This window comes from Pleurodeles waltl, chromosome 1_1, assembly GCF_031143425.1.
Source record: "Pleurodeles waltl isolate 20211129_DDA chromosome 1_1, aPleWal1.hap1.20221129, whole genome shotgun sequence".
NCBI lineage: Eukaryota > Metazoa > Chordata > Amphibia > Caudata > Salamandridae > Pleurodeles > Pleurodeles waltl.
Genome location: NC_090436.1, coordinates 503682734 through 503700395, shown reverse-complemented (window position 1 = coordinate 503700395; position 17662 = coordinate 503682734). Strand labels below are relative to the sequence as shown.

Sequence of the window (17662 nt, the reverse complement as noted above, 5' to 3'; positions counted from 1 at the left end):
CGTCTTCAGATTTTGGCTACATGACTTCTTCAGAGTCTGGCTGCATTAATCCTTGATTGCCACCTATATTCACTTTCTTGTTTTTTAAAGAAATGATTTAGCTGCAAAACTCTTTCCCCCACTAATATGTCACTAATTTGTCATCAACAGCAATTGCCTCATCTGTGATGTATAAAACACAAAAGGCCTTGTTGAGTAAAAGAGTAAAAATAAAACCTGGGAGGAAAAGTTGCAAAAGGAACACTGAAAATTATGACAACCCCTCAGAGCCCACTGTTGTAGTGCTGACATTGCCCATGCCACCTTCTTCTTCGCACCAAGACACTTTAATTCTGTTGTTTATGTTATTACTGGGCAATACCAGTCTTACACCTGACATCTTTGGAGTAGTTTCCCCTGTCTTTTTTGCCTCTGCTTCCCATGTTGTGACTATATGCTAGGGTCTGTTTTTGCTATTGTTGATACTCTGGGCACTTTACCACTGCTGACCAATGCTAAAGTGCAAGTGCTCCTGTGTACATTGCATGTGTAATTGGTTTTTCCTTTATTGGCATATTTGATTTACTAGTAAGTCCCTAGTAAAGTGCACTAGAGGTGCCCAGGGCCTGTAAATCAAATGCTACTAGTTGGCCTGCAGCACTGGTTGTGCCACCCACAATGAGTAGCCACTGCAGTGTTTGTGTGTGCAGTTTTAAACTACCAATTCAACCTGGCAAGTGTACCCACTTGCCAGCACCAATCCTTCCCTTTCTATACATGTAAGGCACCCCTAAGGTAGACCATAGGTAGCCCCAAGGGCAGGGTGCAGTGTATGTTAAAAGCGGGACTTGTAATGACGTGTTTTACATGTCCTAACCGTGAAATACTGCCAAATTCAGTTTTCACTGTTGCAAGGCCTATCTCTCTCATAGGTTAACATGGGGGATGCCTTTTAAATATCCTTTAAGTGTAGTTTCCCTTTGAGAGCAGAGATATGGAGTTTAGGGTCTCTGAACTCACAATTTAAAAATACATTGTTTGGTAAAGTTGTTTTTTAAATTGTTTGTTTGAAAATGTCACTTTTAGAAAGTGGGTATTTTCTTGCTTAAACCATTCTGTGACTCTGCCTGCTTGTGTCAGACTGACAGTTGGGCTGTTTGTGAATCCCCTCTAGAAGATGACACAGCTGGGGTGTAGGTTACATATCCTGATGAGCCATCTGGGCTAGAGTGGAAGGAGGAGTGATCCCTCAGACCTGAATGGGCTGTGCCTGCCCTCACACAATGCAGTCTCAAACCCTCTGGTGTGTGTCTGGAGCCAGGGAAAGGCAGGATCTTGTGAACAACAGTGACTTTGCTTTTAGGTTTTTCCTACTTAAAAGACAGAAAGGGGTATAAGTAGTGTACCCAAAACTCCAGATTTTTACATTCTTATGGCCTCTGCCAAAGAGAAGAGCTGAAGAGATGGAGGAGGAGTACTGCCCCTTTGCTTTGCTGAGTTGGCCTGCAGTTGCTGCTTCTACCTGAAAGAGGACAAAGACTGGACCTGGTCCATACAACATATTCCCGCTTGTGAAGAATCTCCAAGGGCTTGGATTGAGCTTGCCTCCTGTTTTGAAGTCTGAAGGCCATCAAAGACTTTCTCTGCCAGCACCTGGACCCTCTGCAGAGACTCCTGCCCTGCCAAGTGGTGCCCTATCCAGTCCCTGGGCCCTTGAGAGGTGAAGTTAGTAGAACAAGGACTGAAATCCACGCACAGAATACCACGTGGGTAAAATTTTGACACACCACCTGCAACAGCTGAAAAACGCCATGCCAACCGCTTTGCAGCTAAAATCGACTCTCCACCTGTATCTCGGCTGGGAGATCGACGCACCGCAACTGGAGAAACGACACAACGCCGCTTGCAGTGCTGATAATGACGCAAACCCCATGCAGCGTGTTTTTCTAACACTCTGCGTTCGGATTTCTCAAGCATCATTGCTGGGCGGCAAAAATCAACACAGGCATGCATGGATCCGAGGTGCCACTCGGCAAATCGACGCATCGCTCTTTTGCAGGAGAGAAAAATGACGCATCGCCGCCCCAACCGGAGAAGGAACGATGCACGGCCTCACCCGCGAAAAAGGAATAGATGCATTGCTAACTTTACTGACACACACTCGCCCGTGCGGCTTATTTTTTACGCAAACCAGGTACTTTGTGTAGAATCAATGTTTCCATTGTTTTCTATGGAGTAAGACTCCTATTCTTTAGAAAATTCATATCTTGACTTGTGTATGTTGGATTTTTTGTCATTTTGGTCTTGTTTGATTTACATAAATATTCCCTATTTTTCTAAACTGGTTTGGTGCCCATTTTGTAGTGTTTTCACTGTATTACTGTGTGTGTTTGTACAAATACTTTACTCATTGCCTTTGAGATAAGCCTGATTGCTTGTGCCAAGCTACCAAGGGGGTGAGCAAGGGTTATCTTAGTGTGTATCTCTGTTGCCCTGACTAGAGTGAGGGTCTCTGCTTGGACAACTGACTGCCAACCAGAGACCCCATTTCGAACAACCAGCCTGTTAACTTAATCAAAAAGTTTGTTAATCTATGAAAAATAAAAGTGCAATGGAACTGCAGTAACAGCCAAGTAACTTCATGTTTGAGCCACTGAACATTTAGCAGACTCCCACATGCCTTCTAATATACACACACCCTACCCCTACTCTTATAGTGGCATCTGCTTCTGTGTCTCTGGTGGACATTCATTTGTCTGGTTTCAATGCATATGCAATGCATATGCAGCACATTCAATATGTCTGAACGAATTAGGCTGCATACTTGTTAGTTCAAGAGCGTCTACACTATTTCAAGATGTGATAAATAGGGCTGTCTCCTATATGCACTCGGGGAGAAGTCTAATAACTGGATTTTCCTGCAGCTTAAATTGTGTTTAAGCTTCTCAGCCCTGTAAATGACAAAGAGAAATGTGTTTTATCTGAAAGAGACTTTGAATTACCTGGCGTCACCTTCGAATCTGGAATCTTTTGCTGAGCAATACCCTACGCGCACCGTTGGGTGGCGTCGTTCAGCTCCACATGCGTCGTTTGGCTCCGTGTGTCGGCCCGGTCACCTACAAAGGCACTAACCCGGCGCACATACGCCAGTGCTTTTCCTTCAGCACTGGTTAAGTGCAGGTCCGGGATCGAGCTACCCACTGCCTGTTTTGGTAGGCTTTTTTCGACCTTTTTGTCGAATAATTTTTTTGTCTGTGCGAGATGTCCTTGAGGAAGATGGGGTTCAAGCCGTGTGGCGCCTGCCATTGCGTCATGTCAGTGACGGACCCCACCAGATATGGCTCTGGTGCCTCGACAGAGACCACAACTCGAAGTTGTGTTCCGACTGCCGCGCCATGGCCCGAAAGCTTTGAGAGAGCGGTCTCTGAAGCTCATGGCAACGCCATGGCAATCTTACCCAGACCTTTGCTGGCCTTCTAGACTTGAAAGCTTCCCCTACCGCCGGCGCCCACGGATGGTGCAAACCCCATCCTCATTCCGGGTGATCCGGAACGATGTCGTACGACTCCGATTCCGACTTAGATGGTGCCAACACGGCCCAGATCAGTGCCTGAGGCTTATTTCGAACAGCCCGGCACAGGCGAGGACCCTTAGAGTTATGGTTTGGAGCAGGACTAGTATGAAGATCTAGAGGAAGCCAGTGGACTGGATACTTCTCCAGATACTGGCATGCTCTCACTTTCTTCTGTGGCTACAGAGGAGGGAGCTTCATATGCCATGGTGGTGCACAGAGCATCCGAGGTATTGGGCACAGAGTTGCCTACGGTGCTGGTCAGGACTAACATCCTGACAGAGGTGCTTCAGCAGGGGTTGCAACATCGGAGCCGATGTTACCCTTCAACGAAGCCTTTACTGATGTCCTTCTGGGGACGTGGTCCAAACCCAGCACAGGGGCTCCTGTAAATAGGACAATTGGCTGCCACCATCGACCGGCCTCTACTGACCCTAGTTTCCTCACCCAACGGCCCACCCCAGAGAGCTTAGTGGTCCAAGCCTCCACTTCCCATGGTGCCTTGCCTTCCGCTCCCCTGGATAGGGAATCCAAGAGGCTGGACCAACTTGGGAAGCAGATGTTTTCTTCCTCCAGCCTGGCATTGAGGTCCGTAGACACCTCATGCGTTTTGTGGCCATTTTTCCTATACTTTATGGGATATGGTGGCACAGGTGCTGCCCTAGGTCCCGGAGGGCGTGCAGGACACTCTCACTCAAGCTGTCAAAGATGGGAGAGATGCAGCCAAGTTTACGATTTGGTGTGGTTTGGACACAACCGACTCGCTAGGCAGGGCAATTTAATCGACAGTGGCCCTTCGTTGCCACGCCTGGCTTCGTATGACTGGCTTTTTGGGGGATGTCCGGGCAAACCTGATGGACATGCCCTTCGATGGCTCACGCCCTTTTGGAGAAAAGGGAGCCACAGCGCTTGAGTGGTTCAAGGACTCAAGAGCTACGGCCAGATCCTTAGGCCTCTCAGTGGCTGCTCGCCAGCAGTCTGCCTTTCACCCCTTTTGAGGCCTTTGGAAGGGGCATGGTAGTACGCCACCCACAGGTCAGCCACCGTCCTCCATCACAGCATTCAGTGCGAGGATGAGGTTGTGGTTCCTCCAGACCCAAAGGGTCTAGCCAGAGGTCGGCCACTACCCAGTTCCCCCTCTTCCACAGAGCCCAGCTCCTCCTAGTATGATTCTGCAAGACCGTGCTCGTCCAGTTGGAGGGAGGATTACATTTAATCTCCCTCACTGGCGGTTCATAACATCGGACAAATGGGTCTTGCAGATCATACAGAAGGGCTATTCCCTCCCCCTCCAGTCTTTCCCTCCCTCTATCCCATCATCAAAAGAACGGCTGATGGAGGATCATTTAATCTTGCTCCATGAGGAAGTTACGGCTCTCTTGGCCAAGGGAGTCATAGAAAGGGTTCGGATGTCAGAAGTAGGCAGTGATTGTTATTCCCGCTACTCTCCGATTCCAAAAAAGAACAAGAGTCTTTGACATCCCTTAGATCTAAGATAGGGCAATCTCTTCCTCAAAAAGGAGAAATTTGAGATGCTCTCTCTTGCTCAGGTCTTGTCTGCCCTAGACCAAGGAGACTAGATGGTAGGGTTTGACTTGCAGGATGCGTATTATCACATCCCCATCCTGTCCGCCCAAAGGCGTTACTTGCAGGTCAAGGGCCATGAGCACTTTCAGTTTTCTGTGCTCCCCTTCGGTCTCACTAGTGCCCCTTGGGTGTTCACCAAGGTGGTGGCGGTGGTAGCAGCTCATCTGCACAGGTTAGGAATTTCAATCTTCCCCTACCGCAATGACTGGCTGTTAAAGGCTCTGACCCCCCAGGCTCTTGTCAGCCACCTTCAAATGACAGCAAACCTCTTGCATTCGCTAGGGTAAACGTGCCGAAGTCACACCTGCCTCACTCTCAGAAGCTCCCTTTCATCACAGCCGTTCTGGACACAGTGCAGTGTCGGGCTTATCCTCCTGAGCAGTGACACCAGGATATTCAGGTTGTGATACAGATGTTTCGGCCTCTATCCTGGATTTCGGTGAGACAGATTCTGAGGCTGTTGGAACTCATGGCCTCCTGCATCCTGTTAGTCAAGCTTACCAGATGGCAAATGAGGGCTCTGCAGTGGGACCTGAAGTTGCAGTGCACGCAGCATCATGGAAATCTTACCGACACGCTTCAGGTCTCGGAGGGCACTGCAAATGACCTGCAGTGGTGGTTATTGAACTACGATTGGGTCAGAAGCAGACTCCTCTCCCTTCCTCAGCCAGATAACACAATAGTGACAGATGAGTCACTTCTGGGATGGGGCGGACATCTGGGAGAGGTGGAAATTAGAGACCTGTGGTCTCTGGTGGAATCCAGACTTCGGGCGATCCTACTGGCATTGAAAGCATTTCTTCCTGTTGTAAAAGGGAAGATAGCGCAGGTGTTCATGGACAACATCACCGCAATGTGGTGCTGCAACAAGCAGGGCGGTGTGGGCTCTTCAGCAAGAGGCTCTGTGTCTCTGGACATGGCTGGAACAGCAGGCCATAACCCTGGTGGTTTAACACCTGGCAGGTTCTCTGAACGCCAGGGTGGACGAACTCAGCCGGCGATGCCTAGCAGATCACAAATGGTATCTCCATCTGGAGGTGGCGCAAGGACTCTTTCAGCAGAGGGGAGAGCCTTGGTTAGATCTGTTTGCCTCCGCAGAGAATGCGCAATGTCAGCAGTATTACGCGTTGGAGTTTCCAAGGCGGCAATCGATCGGTGATGCTTTTCAGCGCGAGTGGAGTTCAGGCCTCCTGTACGCTTTTTCGCCCATACCACTTCTACCCAGAGTTCTCAAGAAGAACAAGAACGGCCGGGCCCAAGTCATCTTAGTGGCTCTAGATTGGACACAGAGAGTCTGGTATCCCGAGCTTCTCAAAGTGAGCATCAGTCCCCCGATCAGGCTGCCCCTTCAGGAGGATCTTCTGTTGCAGCAGCAGGGGAGGGTTCTCCACCCGAGCCTGTCAACTCTGCACCTTCATACGTGGAGATTGAGCAGCGGAAGTTGATGGCTTTTGACCTTACTCCCAAGTCTGTAAAGTTATTTTGGCAGCCAGGCGTCCCACCACTAAAACGGTATATGCCTGCAGTTGGAAACGCTTTGTCTATTATTGTACAGAAAGGTCTATTGATCCTCTTTCTAATATCCTTCTCTTTATACTTCCCCTTCCCCAGCAGGGTTCTGCCTTGGGTACTCTCAAGGGCTATCTTTCTGCCTTATCGGCATTCCTTCGGCTACCTGACAAGCCTTCACTTTTCAAATCCTCCATTGTTCATAGATTCCTCAAGGGGCTTGTACCATGTGCATGACCAACTCTTTGTGGGGTACCTGGCAGCAAAGAAGGGTCGGGCAGTGAAGAAGTGAACCATTTTGCACTGGGTCGTTCTCTGCATCAAGATCTGCTAGGCATTGGCCAGGAAGCAGCCTCCTGAGGGCTCATTCTCTCAGGGGCAAAGCTGCTACCACTGCGCTAACTTGGGGCGTTCCAGTCCTGGATATTTGTCAGGCGGCAATGTGGGCATCTTTGCACACCTTTGAAGAACATTACTGCCTAGACAATCGTGTACTGAGAGACGGACACTTTGCCCTTTCAGTCCTACAGGACTTTTTAGTGTAGTAGATGTATCCGCAGCCCACTGCCAGGAGGTTATGTCTTAGGTATCTATTCAAAGGTAAGGAATCTGCAGCTAGAAGTCTCTATCAAATTAACAAGTTACTTGCTTTTGGTAATGCATTATCTGGTAGAGACTTTATCTATCAGATTTCGTACACCCACCCATGCCTCCCCGCTCTGTGGATATGTCTAGTGGGGTTAAGGTTTATCCCTTTCAGGGCCCTAGTTTTGCACAGACAAACTGTTGGTTCTATCCATGACTCTGCACTTCTGGCGTGGAAGTTTGGGGATAAAAGAACTGACATACGCACGCCGTGGTGGTGCCTTTATAGACGACACATACGAATCTGAACGACGCCACCCGACGGTACGCTCAGGGTATTGCTTAGCAAAAGATTCCGGATTCGAAGCTGACGCCAGGGATATTCAAAAGTAAGGAATCTGCAGCTAGATAGTCTCTACCAGATAATGTGTTAACAAAGGTAAGTAACTTGTTCTTTCACCCCCAAACAAAGCTGTCACCCTCCCTGCCTGCTTGTCCAGTTTGGATAAGGACTGGACTTGGTCATCATCTGGCAGGAATACAGAAAGGTCAAGATAAATGACTAGATCTTGATCGTGAGCTCTTGTTTTGTTTCTGTTTGAATATCCCTGCATGTGTTAGCTGCATCCTTATACAAGTGAGTTTCCAACCACCACAAGCTGTTGCAACATATAGTTTAGTTATGTTACAATGTTGTAACTGAAATATAGTTTGAGTTCCAAGCACAATGCATAAGTACATACACCTAGGGTTTATCTCATGTACCAACAAACTGTTGCATTTCCTTTACTGGTTAGTATCTATTTTTTGAACACACAGAAATTTGTAATGTTAGTAGCTGCGTCTTCCAAGAAAGAAATTGAGAAACCCCATCATGCAGCTTGGTTGACAAAATTGTTATTAAGGCTGTAATAAACACCAATTTTTCAGACCACCTCTTGGATAATCTTTCTATGCACCTGTAATACAAAAATCTTCTCTGTCTCCCTTCCCTGTCCCATCCACAGATTAGCTGGTGGGCTATTCCAGCTTCTTTCCTACCCTTCACAGAGTAGGTACCCTTCCCTGATAAGGTCAGCGTATTGCGTAGTGGGTTAATCACATTGTGCCCTGTGTACTTCTAAGTTGTTTGATACAAATATAGAAGTCACAAGGTGGATCTGTTCATAATGTTAGATATTCTTCTTCAGTTGACAATGGTCAGTACTTTTGTAAGAATAGAGGTCCAGCTCCTTCTCAAACATCTTTTCTGGTTAAAGAGGCTAATATCTTGAAGTGTCAAGGGAAGAAGTTATATCTTTCACAGCTCAAACCAGATTTAGTAGTGACTGCTTGAATGTCCAAAATTTGACAATTATGAACAATCTTCATTCCTTCCGGAGGATACTAAGGGTCTGATTACGACCTTACGACCTTGGTGGATGAGACACTCCGTCACAAACGTGACGGATATCCCTTCCACTGTATTACAAGTTCCTTTATTTCCTATGGAACTTGTAAACAGCGGGCAGGATATACGTGACGTTTGTGACCGAGTATCCCATCCGTCAAGGTCATAATCAGGCCCTAAGATGTATTTGACACCACGGTCAGGCATGCATGGATTGGCACTTTCTCCTTAAGCAAAGATATCCAAGATAGTTGTGGATTTACCATTTGACAGAACCTTTTTTATCGCCTTCAGTGGGTATGATGCTAGGAAAAAGCTTTGATTCCCACATCCCAAAGATACGACCTTTTCAACCCTTGCACGCTTTAAAAATTTTTACAATTACAAATGCTTATTGTTTTTTGGTAAGATCTCTATTACCATTGTTTGCCTAGAGAACCATTACCCGATCTGTAACATTCTCTTTACTTTTGTCTTCTCCTTCAACTAGAAGTTTCACCGATCCTATCACCTAGAGGTCAGTTTTTGGGAGAGTGGTTCAAATTTGACACTCTTAACTGAACACCCTCAATCCCCAGGAAGCACCCCATTTCCAGGTAAAGAGAACAGTGGATACAGTCTTTCTCTGGAAACTGTAATATGATCCACTCAAGTCATAGATTAGTACAGATTTTCAGTGTCCACCTTCAAAATCTATGGATTCCCTTTGAATCCCATCCTGGGTAAAGTCCTTAGTTGGACTGCACTAGTAGGGGAAATGTGTTTGTACCTCTGTTTTTTGCCCAACTTTATTGGGGCTCTTCTGAAGTTCAAGAAGTTGTGTAGCTTGGGCTAATTCAGATGTAGCCTTTTGAAATATGATTTATGGCACTCCTATTCCTGTCAAAGAGCAACTTGCAAGCCTGGAACCTGAATAACTAGTCCATACACATTTCACAAGCGAACACAGCAGGCTTGTGCTGCTGGAAAACAGTCAACCAGGAGCTAACCTAAAACCTAGTTGCTATGTATTCATCACTTCGTTGTAGGCAGAAGTTACTTTTAATCATCTGAAAGCATCAGTGTCTTCATTTCCTCTCCTGATCTCCACAGATATCAAAGGAGACCCCTGTAAGCATTTCTCTGCAAATGATTATGCATTCTAGAACATCTTCTTTACAAAAAGAGGTTGAGAGATACTTCTTTGTAGCCCATCTTTATCCTGTAGTTAAGGCTTGTGCTCCCCAGTAGGGTTCTAATCCAGCCTTGTCCTTGCTTTTGCATAAGACATATGAACAAATTACCCTTTCTACAACTCCTAGGCATGTGACTTGATGGCCAGAGACTGGAGTACAGGATTATCTGTATCATTTTTTTTCACGACCTCTAGGTTAATGTCAACTTTCCATAATGTTAACTCCCGATAACTTGATGTCCCAGAGTGAAACCCAAAGGGGCCGTGTCTAATTATAGACTATTATCTAATCCATCAATACCTTTGCATAAGGGTAATTTGTAGATGACTTGCTCAATGTATACTACCACTTCCTACAACTGAGAGACAACAGCAGGTAACATTATTTTTAAGCATTTCAAAATTTAGGAAAGTAATTCTTATCTATGTGTTTTCTTATTAGTGAGCTTATAAATAAACTTTAAATACTCCAGTTATATATTTGATCCAATACACCATTGAAGAAAGCCCCACTTCGTAGGAATGTTTGAATGCTTTTTTTTAATGCACATCTATCTAATAGGCACAAAGGCAACTTATTGAACAAATACAAACATTTTTGAAGAATGGCCATCTTCAAAACATTTACTGCAACCGAGAAGAACCCCTTCAGGTAATCCCATTTGTTGACAAACAAACCCTCTCTAATTCCCCATTGATTTTCATATAAGGCTGTGTAAATCAATAAATATTGTTATGAGTTCTAACAGCCAAATATTTATTCTCACTTCTAGCACATTTTGGTATTCCAGTTAGTAAACACCTATGCATTTAGGATCTGGAAAGAGTAGTATACATTAGTTAGATATTTTTGTCAGTTCTCTCCCTCCAGCGGTGTCACTCTTCAGTAAGGAGGTTATACTCAACTTGTTTACAAAGCCTTGTTGGGCTTGTGCTGATGGATAAATATCTAGCTTTCACAAGAAGAGGCAAGTTTCTAAGCAGAGTTGTCTGAGCAGACAATATTGTTAATGTGAATGAAAATGGAAACATCAAACACGGCATTGAGCAGCCAACACATGCCTAAACCACTCACACGAGGCTAAAAATGTTTACCTTAATTCCACTTCTAGAAATGAGCTACAAGCAGACAAAACAAAACGGAAGAAAAGAAGGGAGCTGACTGAAGAGCAAAAGCAGGAAATCAAAGATGCATTCGAACTATTTGATACAGATAAGGATAAAGCAATTGATTATCATGAACTGAAGGTAATAATAATAATATTTGTCTGATATAACCTTTGGTTTACATTGATGGCAGTTATAAAACATGCTTCTTTTCTAGGATGTGTACACTATTTACACATCTGTTTATAACTTGGTGTATTCATTGTGTATTGTGTTTGAACATTTTAGGAGTAGAGTTTTACTTGTTAAATCTGCTGTGTTGTAATAACACATTTCTTCAGCCTCTAACTCTTTCGTAGATTCACAGGCTTGAGTTATTCTCAGTTGCCAGGCTGAGAAACCCCACTAATCGATGTTTAAATGGCAGTGTTCCCATGGTGTAATTTAATACTGCTTTAGTCATGCTTTATGTACAGTTTCTTCACCTCATTTTGTGGCCGGAAACTGGCCAGTGAAATGCAGAGGCCTTGAGCTCTACTACTTCCAAATTTCAGTTTTTCAACTGTACTTGAAGGAAAGGTCTTCTTTCCTTTAATTGCTTCATGTTTTCTCCACAGTTTTTGTCGTTTTCGGTCAGTTACTGCCTTTGACCTCCATCTCTCAGCCCCAGTTGCAAAGTGTAAGATTTGCTTATTTGTTCCTGCATGGCAGAGCTTTGGTATGGGGAATCTAACTCTAACTGACAAACGATTTAAGAAATCCCTCTTTAGGGCTTATGAATCTTGAATGGCAAAGATCTTCGCTAATAGCCTAAATAGCACCAAATGAACCTACCCCATATAGCCCCACAATTTTGTGTATATAAAGAAAGTGAAGAATGTAATACTTTGACAGCCAAAACACAGGTACAGAAATACGTATCTCTTTGTTATGAAAACAGTCTCTTGGGGTGAGAGGTCTATGAAGAGTAATTTGCGAACTCCCACCTCCAATTTCAAAGAAAAGTAAGCTGGATTTAATCAGCTTTAACATTGCAGACTTAGCCTATTCAACAGAGACTCTGTCCTCTTCTACACCCTATGCTTCTGCTATGATGTGAGACAATGGTCCGCAATATTTGGTGTAATCATTTCTGCCAGTTGATTCAGAAGACAATGATTACTACATTTGTCACCAGCCGTGTTTTCTCATGATGGCAGATGTTGATACACATTGCTGTTTATGGTACAGACTTTCTCTCCTTTGATAAAGACATGATACAAGACATCAAATCAGATTTCCAACTCCTGGTCTCAATGCACCGGATCTGTTTCCCATCACTGGGTTTCCATATGAAATGCTCCTTGGGTTTTTCCTCCACTTCTGCTGGCTGTTCTTTTCCCTTGGCTGCAATCACTTGCTTTTAAAGCACTGAAACAGTCCATTACGGGTGCTCTGATGACTAACCATACTCATGCAACTAAAGAAGAAACATATGGTGACACAGACATGAACAGTGATGATGATGAAAATAACTGTAAGCGAAATCTGTCTGACTCCAGTCTTGATTGAATACCTTTTATCATCCCTTACGATGAAGAGATGTAACGTCCCCCAGAGAGACTGTTATTCCTCCCAGTTCTCGCACTCTGCATTATATTGCAAAGTTCAGTTTTATCAAAAGAGGAACCCAAAAAATGTTATATTCTTGTGGGCACTCCTTAAAAAAGACTTGATTTTTATTGGACTTCAACGTCCAGACCCTCATTTGACCAGCTTGACTGCTTTTAGGATGAGGGTTTAGGATGCGTGAAGAACTCTGCTACCCACTCTACTAACATTGCCTGACTGCTGAAAAAAAGTGCAGAGCACCAGCTTGTCTCATTAAGTAAGTGAAGACTGATTTATTCACATAGGCTACTACTCTGAGGAGATAACACAACTCCTCATGCCCTTGTATACTAACCCCAGACTGCTGGGTACCACATGTAAGACGATAAAAGCGTTGAGTGCTACCTATATAGTGCCCTGTGCCATCGCTACTCTAGTTCCTAGACATGTTCGATGGCCAGAGCCTCTTGGGTAAACATGTTGAATTGGCTTAGCAATCTGTTAAATAACATAATAATATGGCTAGGTGCATGAGTACACAACAGTAGTGTTGGTCATACTTACTAATTATAGGAAGATCTACCTCAAGAATCTCTTGACCACACATGTAAGAAAGATACATTGCTTAAGACCAGTCCTTTCCAGTTCAGAAGACGTTAATGATGGGTGGGACCCAGTGCATGAGAAGAGGGAACTCTGCTGTAAAGGCCACAACAGACCAGAAAATACATTCTCCCTGTACCACTTACCTCCTGTTGAGTCAGTATTGGTATAGCACTAAAAGCAGGATTTCTTTCCACCATGGCAAATCATCTCCACGAATCTTAAGGAACTGGGCATTATCCAGTATGTAAAATTAATCGTAAAACCCCCACCCCAAAGGAGTACTACCTACACCTTTGTGTCCTGGAGGTAGTGATCCTATGGAGGAGAAACAACACATGGGACTTTTACTTGGTAAGGAGAAAATGTGTGAAGGGTTGCAAAACATGCTGAACCACAATGCACTCAACAAATGCAACAAGAAATAAGACTTAAAGATGGTCATGCTTCAGGAGATATGCCAGTCCATCAATGGAGGGAATGTGCTTGTGTCTGATGTGGAGTCATGGACTTTCTTTTCCTTATGCACCATTGCTACAAATCTCCTGACAATTCAGGTTAGATCAGCAAAAGTAGCATTTTAAGACATTACTTTTTGGCCTCAAGCCAGCCTTATGGGTATTCAGGTGCTAGTCTGTAGTTGCCACCCACCTCTCGCTTCAAGGAGCGAATAAACCAATCACCATCTGACATCATGCCCTATGTGAACTCATCCCAGCCTTTGTTTAGGAATGCTCCTATCAATCAATCAGGGAATTTGTAAAGCGCACTACTCACCCATGAGGGTCTCAAGGCGCTGGGGGGAATGGTGGGGGGTGGGTAATGGGGCTGCTACTGTACTTATTCATCCTGTCCTATTATCTTACTATTTCTCTTATCAAATCCAAGATTTGGACAAGGTGGGCTCACTCGCGTAATGTGACATGCTTCATAATGGACCAACTTGTCCCACCCTAGTAAGATAGAACTACCAGGGTGGACTCAACCTCGAGTTGGGCTAATTCCAAGGAGTTCTTATAACTTAGTCTCTCTAGATAATTTTCTGGGATCCAGTTACTAGAGCTAAACATCCCTTAAGTAGACCACAAAGTGCCCTTTATTCAGTGGTACTGTAGGGATGATTAGAAAATACTAAAAAGTAAATACAACGGACGTCAATGGGTTTCATGACCCAATAGTCCGTCTCAAAGTGTTGCCGACATGTTTCTGCCCTTCATCAACCTAATGAGGTCATGGGTATTCATTAGGGCTTAAACTATGGATCCCTCTGTTAGTAAGGTTCCACTATGCGAACAAAAGAAAGGACCTACCTCTCTCACTGCTATACATAATGTAACTGTACCTAGAAGATAAATAGGAGCAAAATTCACTCACTGATTAATAAAAAGAAAGCATTTTTGACATGCATCGAAACAAGCAATTGTTAGTACAGATAGCACAACCATTGTGGTCTACATCTGTAAGCAAGGCAGCATAAAGTCACTACTGCTCTCCATGGAATAGCTAACACTTTGGCACTACTGCTGTCCACGGATTAGCTAACTCTTTGGCAGTAGTGATATGTCGCATTGTCACCCTGATAATGGGACACGTGCCAGGAATTCACAGCATGTGGGCAGATAATTTAAGCAGACATCTAGTCTTCTCCTTCAAATGTTAGGGCGCACCTCTCTTAGACTGGTTTGCGATGCTAGAGATCATGAATGTAGAATGCTCAGCAGCAACTGGTTGTGTCAGGGACTATGGTTGTGGTGTTGAGGGCACTTTTGGTATCTTGGGTCACATTTGCATACATCTTTCCTTTTATCCCATTTTTCCCAATAGTTCTATGCAAAAAAAAAAAAAAAACAATATGACCATACAGAACCTTACTTGTGGTGCCAGCTTGAACTGGACTTTTCTGGTGCACTATGCCTTGGAACATGTTCAGACACTCTGATTCAGTTCACCCTCTGACTCTATTCTTGAACTACAGCCTTGGCCAAGTACTTCATCACAACCTGACTTCCCTGCACTTAACAGACTGGTTGCTTCAGAACTTAAATCTGTCACTTCTTCTTTGGACGTTACAAGCTATATTATAAGAATGTTAAACACCAGGAAGGAACACCTTTCTGTTGCATTTGCTGGTCATCTTGTGCTTCTGGAGAATGATGGGTACTGCTGTTCATTCAGGCTGATCATTTTTGTCCCAGTACTATCATTCAGCACATAGGTGGTCATTATGACATTGGCAGTAATTACCGCCAAATTAAGACCATGGCGGTGATAACTCCCATAGACAGCCAGTGTACCACACCATCCGCCAGGGCATTAACACCACTCACCAGGGCGGTAGCCATCAACAGCCAGGCGGAACACAAGGTACCGCCTACCATATCATGACACAACAAACCACCACGATTTCCAGGGCTGTACCAACGCCATCAAAAGCCAGGCGGAAACACAACACAGAAGACCAAAGGCTCACCATCAGAGACTCTGAGAAGATCAACGCAGCCATGGAACCATAACTGCAAGTCTGCACGATGCTTTTCTACGCCATGCTCCACCTGGAACACCAACACCGACGAAGATGACGACGGTGAGTACAGCCCCCTAGCACACAAGGGAGGAAGGAAAAGGAGAGTGACACACAGATGCACAAGAGACACCATTCTCTCTCTCTCTCTCTCTCTCTCTCTCTCTCACACACACACACACACACACACACCATACACACAACCAGCTGCAAACGAAAAAGGAGATGAGGGCTTCTTGCCTTTCATTGGTGGTTGAGTGGGAACCTCTCCTGTCATTGGTGGTTGAGTGGGAATCGAACCTCTCCTGTCATTGGTGGTTGAGTGGGAACCGCTCCTGTCATTGGTGGTTGAGTGGGAACCTTACCCTTCCTGGCTGGTGGAGTGGGAACCTTACCCTTCCTGGCTGGTGGAGTGGGAACCTTACCCTTCCTGGCTGGTGGAGTGGGAACCTTACCCTTCCTGGCTGGTGGAGTGGGAACCTTACCCTTCCTGGCTGGTGGAGTGGGAACCTTACCCTTCCTGGCTGGTGGAGTGGGATCCTTCCCTTTCCTGGCTGGTGGAGTGGGATCCTTCCCTTTCCTGGCTGGTGGAGTGGGATCCTTCCCTTTCCTGGCTGGTGGAGTGGGATCCTTCCCTTTCCTGGCTGGTGGAGTGGGATCCTTCCCTTTCCTGGCTGGTGGAGTGGGATCCTTCCCTTTCCTGGCTGGTGGAGTGGGATCCTTCCCTTTCTTGCCTCCACGACTAGGAGGTGCCTCTACTGTCCCCGTGGCCTGTTTGGCTGAGGTGCTGGGCTGGGTCGTTGGAATCCTGCTCTTACAGGCAGGACAGTGGGGGGGTGGACAGGGAGGGAAGAGGTCAAGTTGGGCAAGGAAAAGCTTCCTAGGAATGGTGGGGTGGGGTGGGATGAGGGAGGAGGGATGGGAGTGGAGGTTGAGGGAGTGGTTGTTGGAGGAGTACGTCTGCTGTACTTGGGTGCAGGTGCATGGGCACTGTGCCGATGTGAGCTGGATGGCTGTTGGGTGTCTGAGTGCCTGCGCTTGTGTCCCTTAGAGGGGGGGGGGGACAGACAGGGTGAGAAAGGACACAGGGGACACGTGGATGGATGTTGTGGAGGTGTCTACTACTGAGGTGCGTGTGCGCTGCTTGATGTGGTTATGGTTGTGCTGGCTGTTGAAGCAGTGCATGTAGGTGTGAGTGCGGATGTGACTGTGAGGGAGGAGGAGGGGGAGACAGTGGACGCAGTGTATGTTGTTGTGTGTGCAACTGTCTGTTTTTTGTGTGAGTGCTTTGTGGCCTGAAGTGTGCTGCCTGTGTTTGACTGTGCTATCCTTGTGTGATGTTTTGTGTGCATGCTTGTCTGTATGTGTGCATGGAATGGGTTGGGTTTGAGGAGACGGGGACTGAGAAGTGGTAGTTGGAGGGGGGACGGTAGGAACAGGGTCAATGGCCGCCATCAGAGAGGAGGCCAGAGCCTAAAACGTTCTCTGTTGGGCCGCCAATCCACCGTTGATGCCCTCCAGGAATGCATTGCATTGCTGCACCTGGGATGCCAGCCCCTGGATGGCATTCACTATGGTTGACTGCCCTACAGAGATGGTTCTCAGGACGTCAATAGCCTCCTCACTCAGGGCAGCAGGGCTCACTGGGGCAGGGCCTGAGGTGTCTGGGGCGAAGGAGATGCCCACCCTCCTGGGTGAGCTGGCACAGGCAATTCAGTGAGGGGCAACTGGAAGGACGGTGCTGTTATGGGGGGTGGCGGCTGTAACTGGAGCTGGGGTGGTCCCAGAGGTGTCCGCCACCACCAGGGAGCTCCCATCGGAGGAGGAATCCGAGTCAGTGTTGTCACCTCCTGTCTCCACTGTGGTGCTCCCCTCGCCCTCCATCCCACTGGTTCCCTCAGCGTAGGTGGACTTTGCCTCCTGGGTCCTGTAGCTCCCTCTATCGCCATTGCCTCTGCTCCTCCGCCAGATGATGCTAATGCACACATGGACAGGTTGACAGAAGAAAAAAGAGAGAGCGAGAGAAAGGGAACACTGGGTCAAGTA

At 46.1% G+C, this 17662-nt stretch overlaps 1 protein-coding gene across 2 annotated transcripts in view; it reads left to right on the top strand.

The window, feature by feature from the left end:
* CETN3 (centrin 3) overlaps nt 1–17662 on the top strand; it is a 139908-nt gene that overhangs the window by 44103 nt on the left and 78143 nt on the right. For both annotated transcript variants that reach the window (XM_069225156.1, XM_069225166.1), the window contains exon 3: nt 10908–11043. In XM_069225156.1, coding sequence (XP_069081257.1) covers nt 10908–11043 — 136 coding nt within the window. The remainder of the gene's footprint in view (nt 1–10907; nt 11044–17662) is intronic.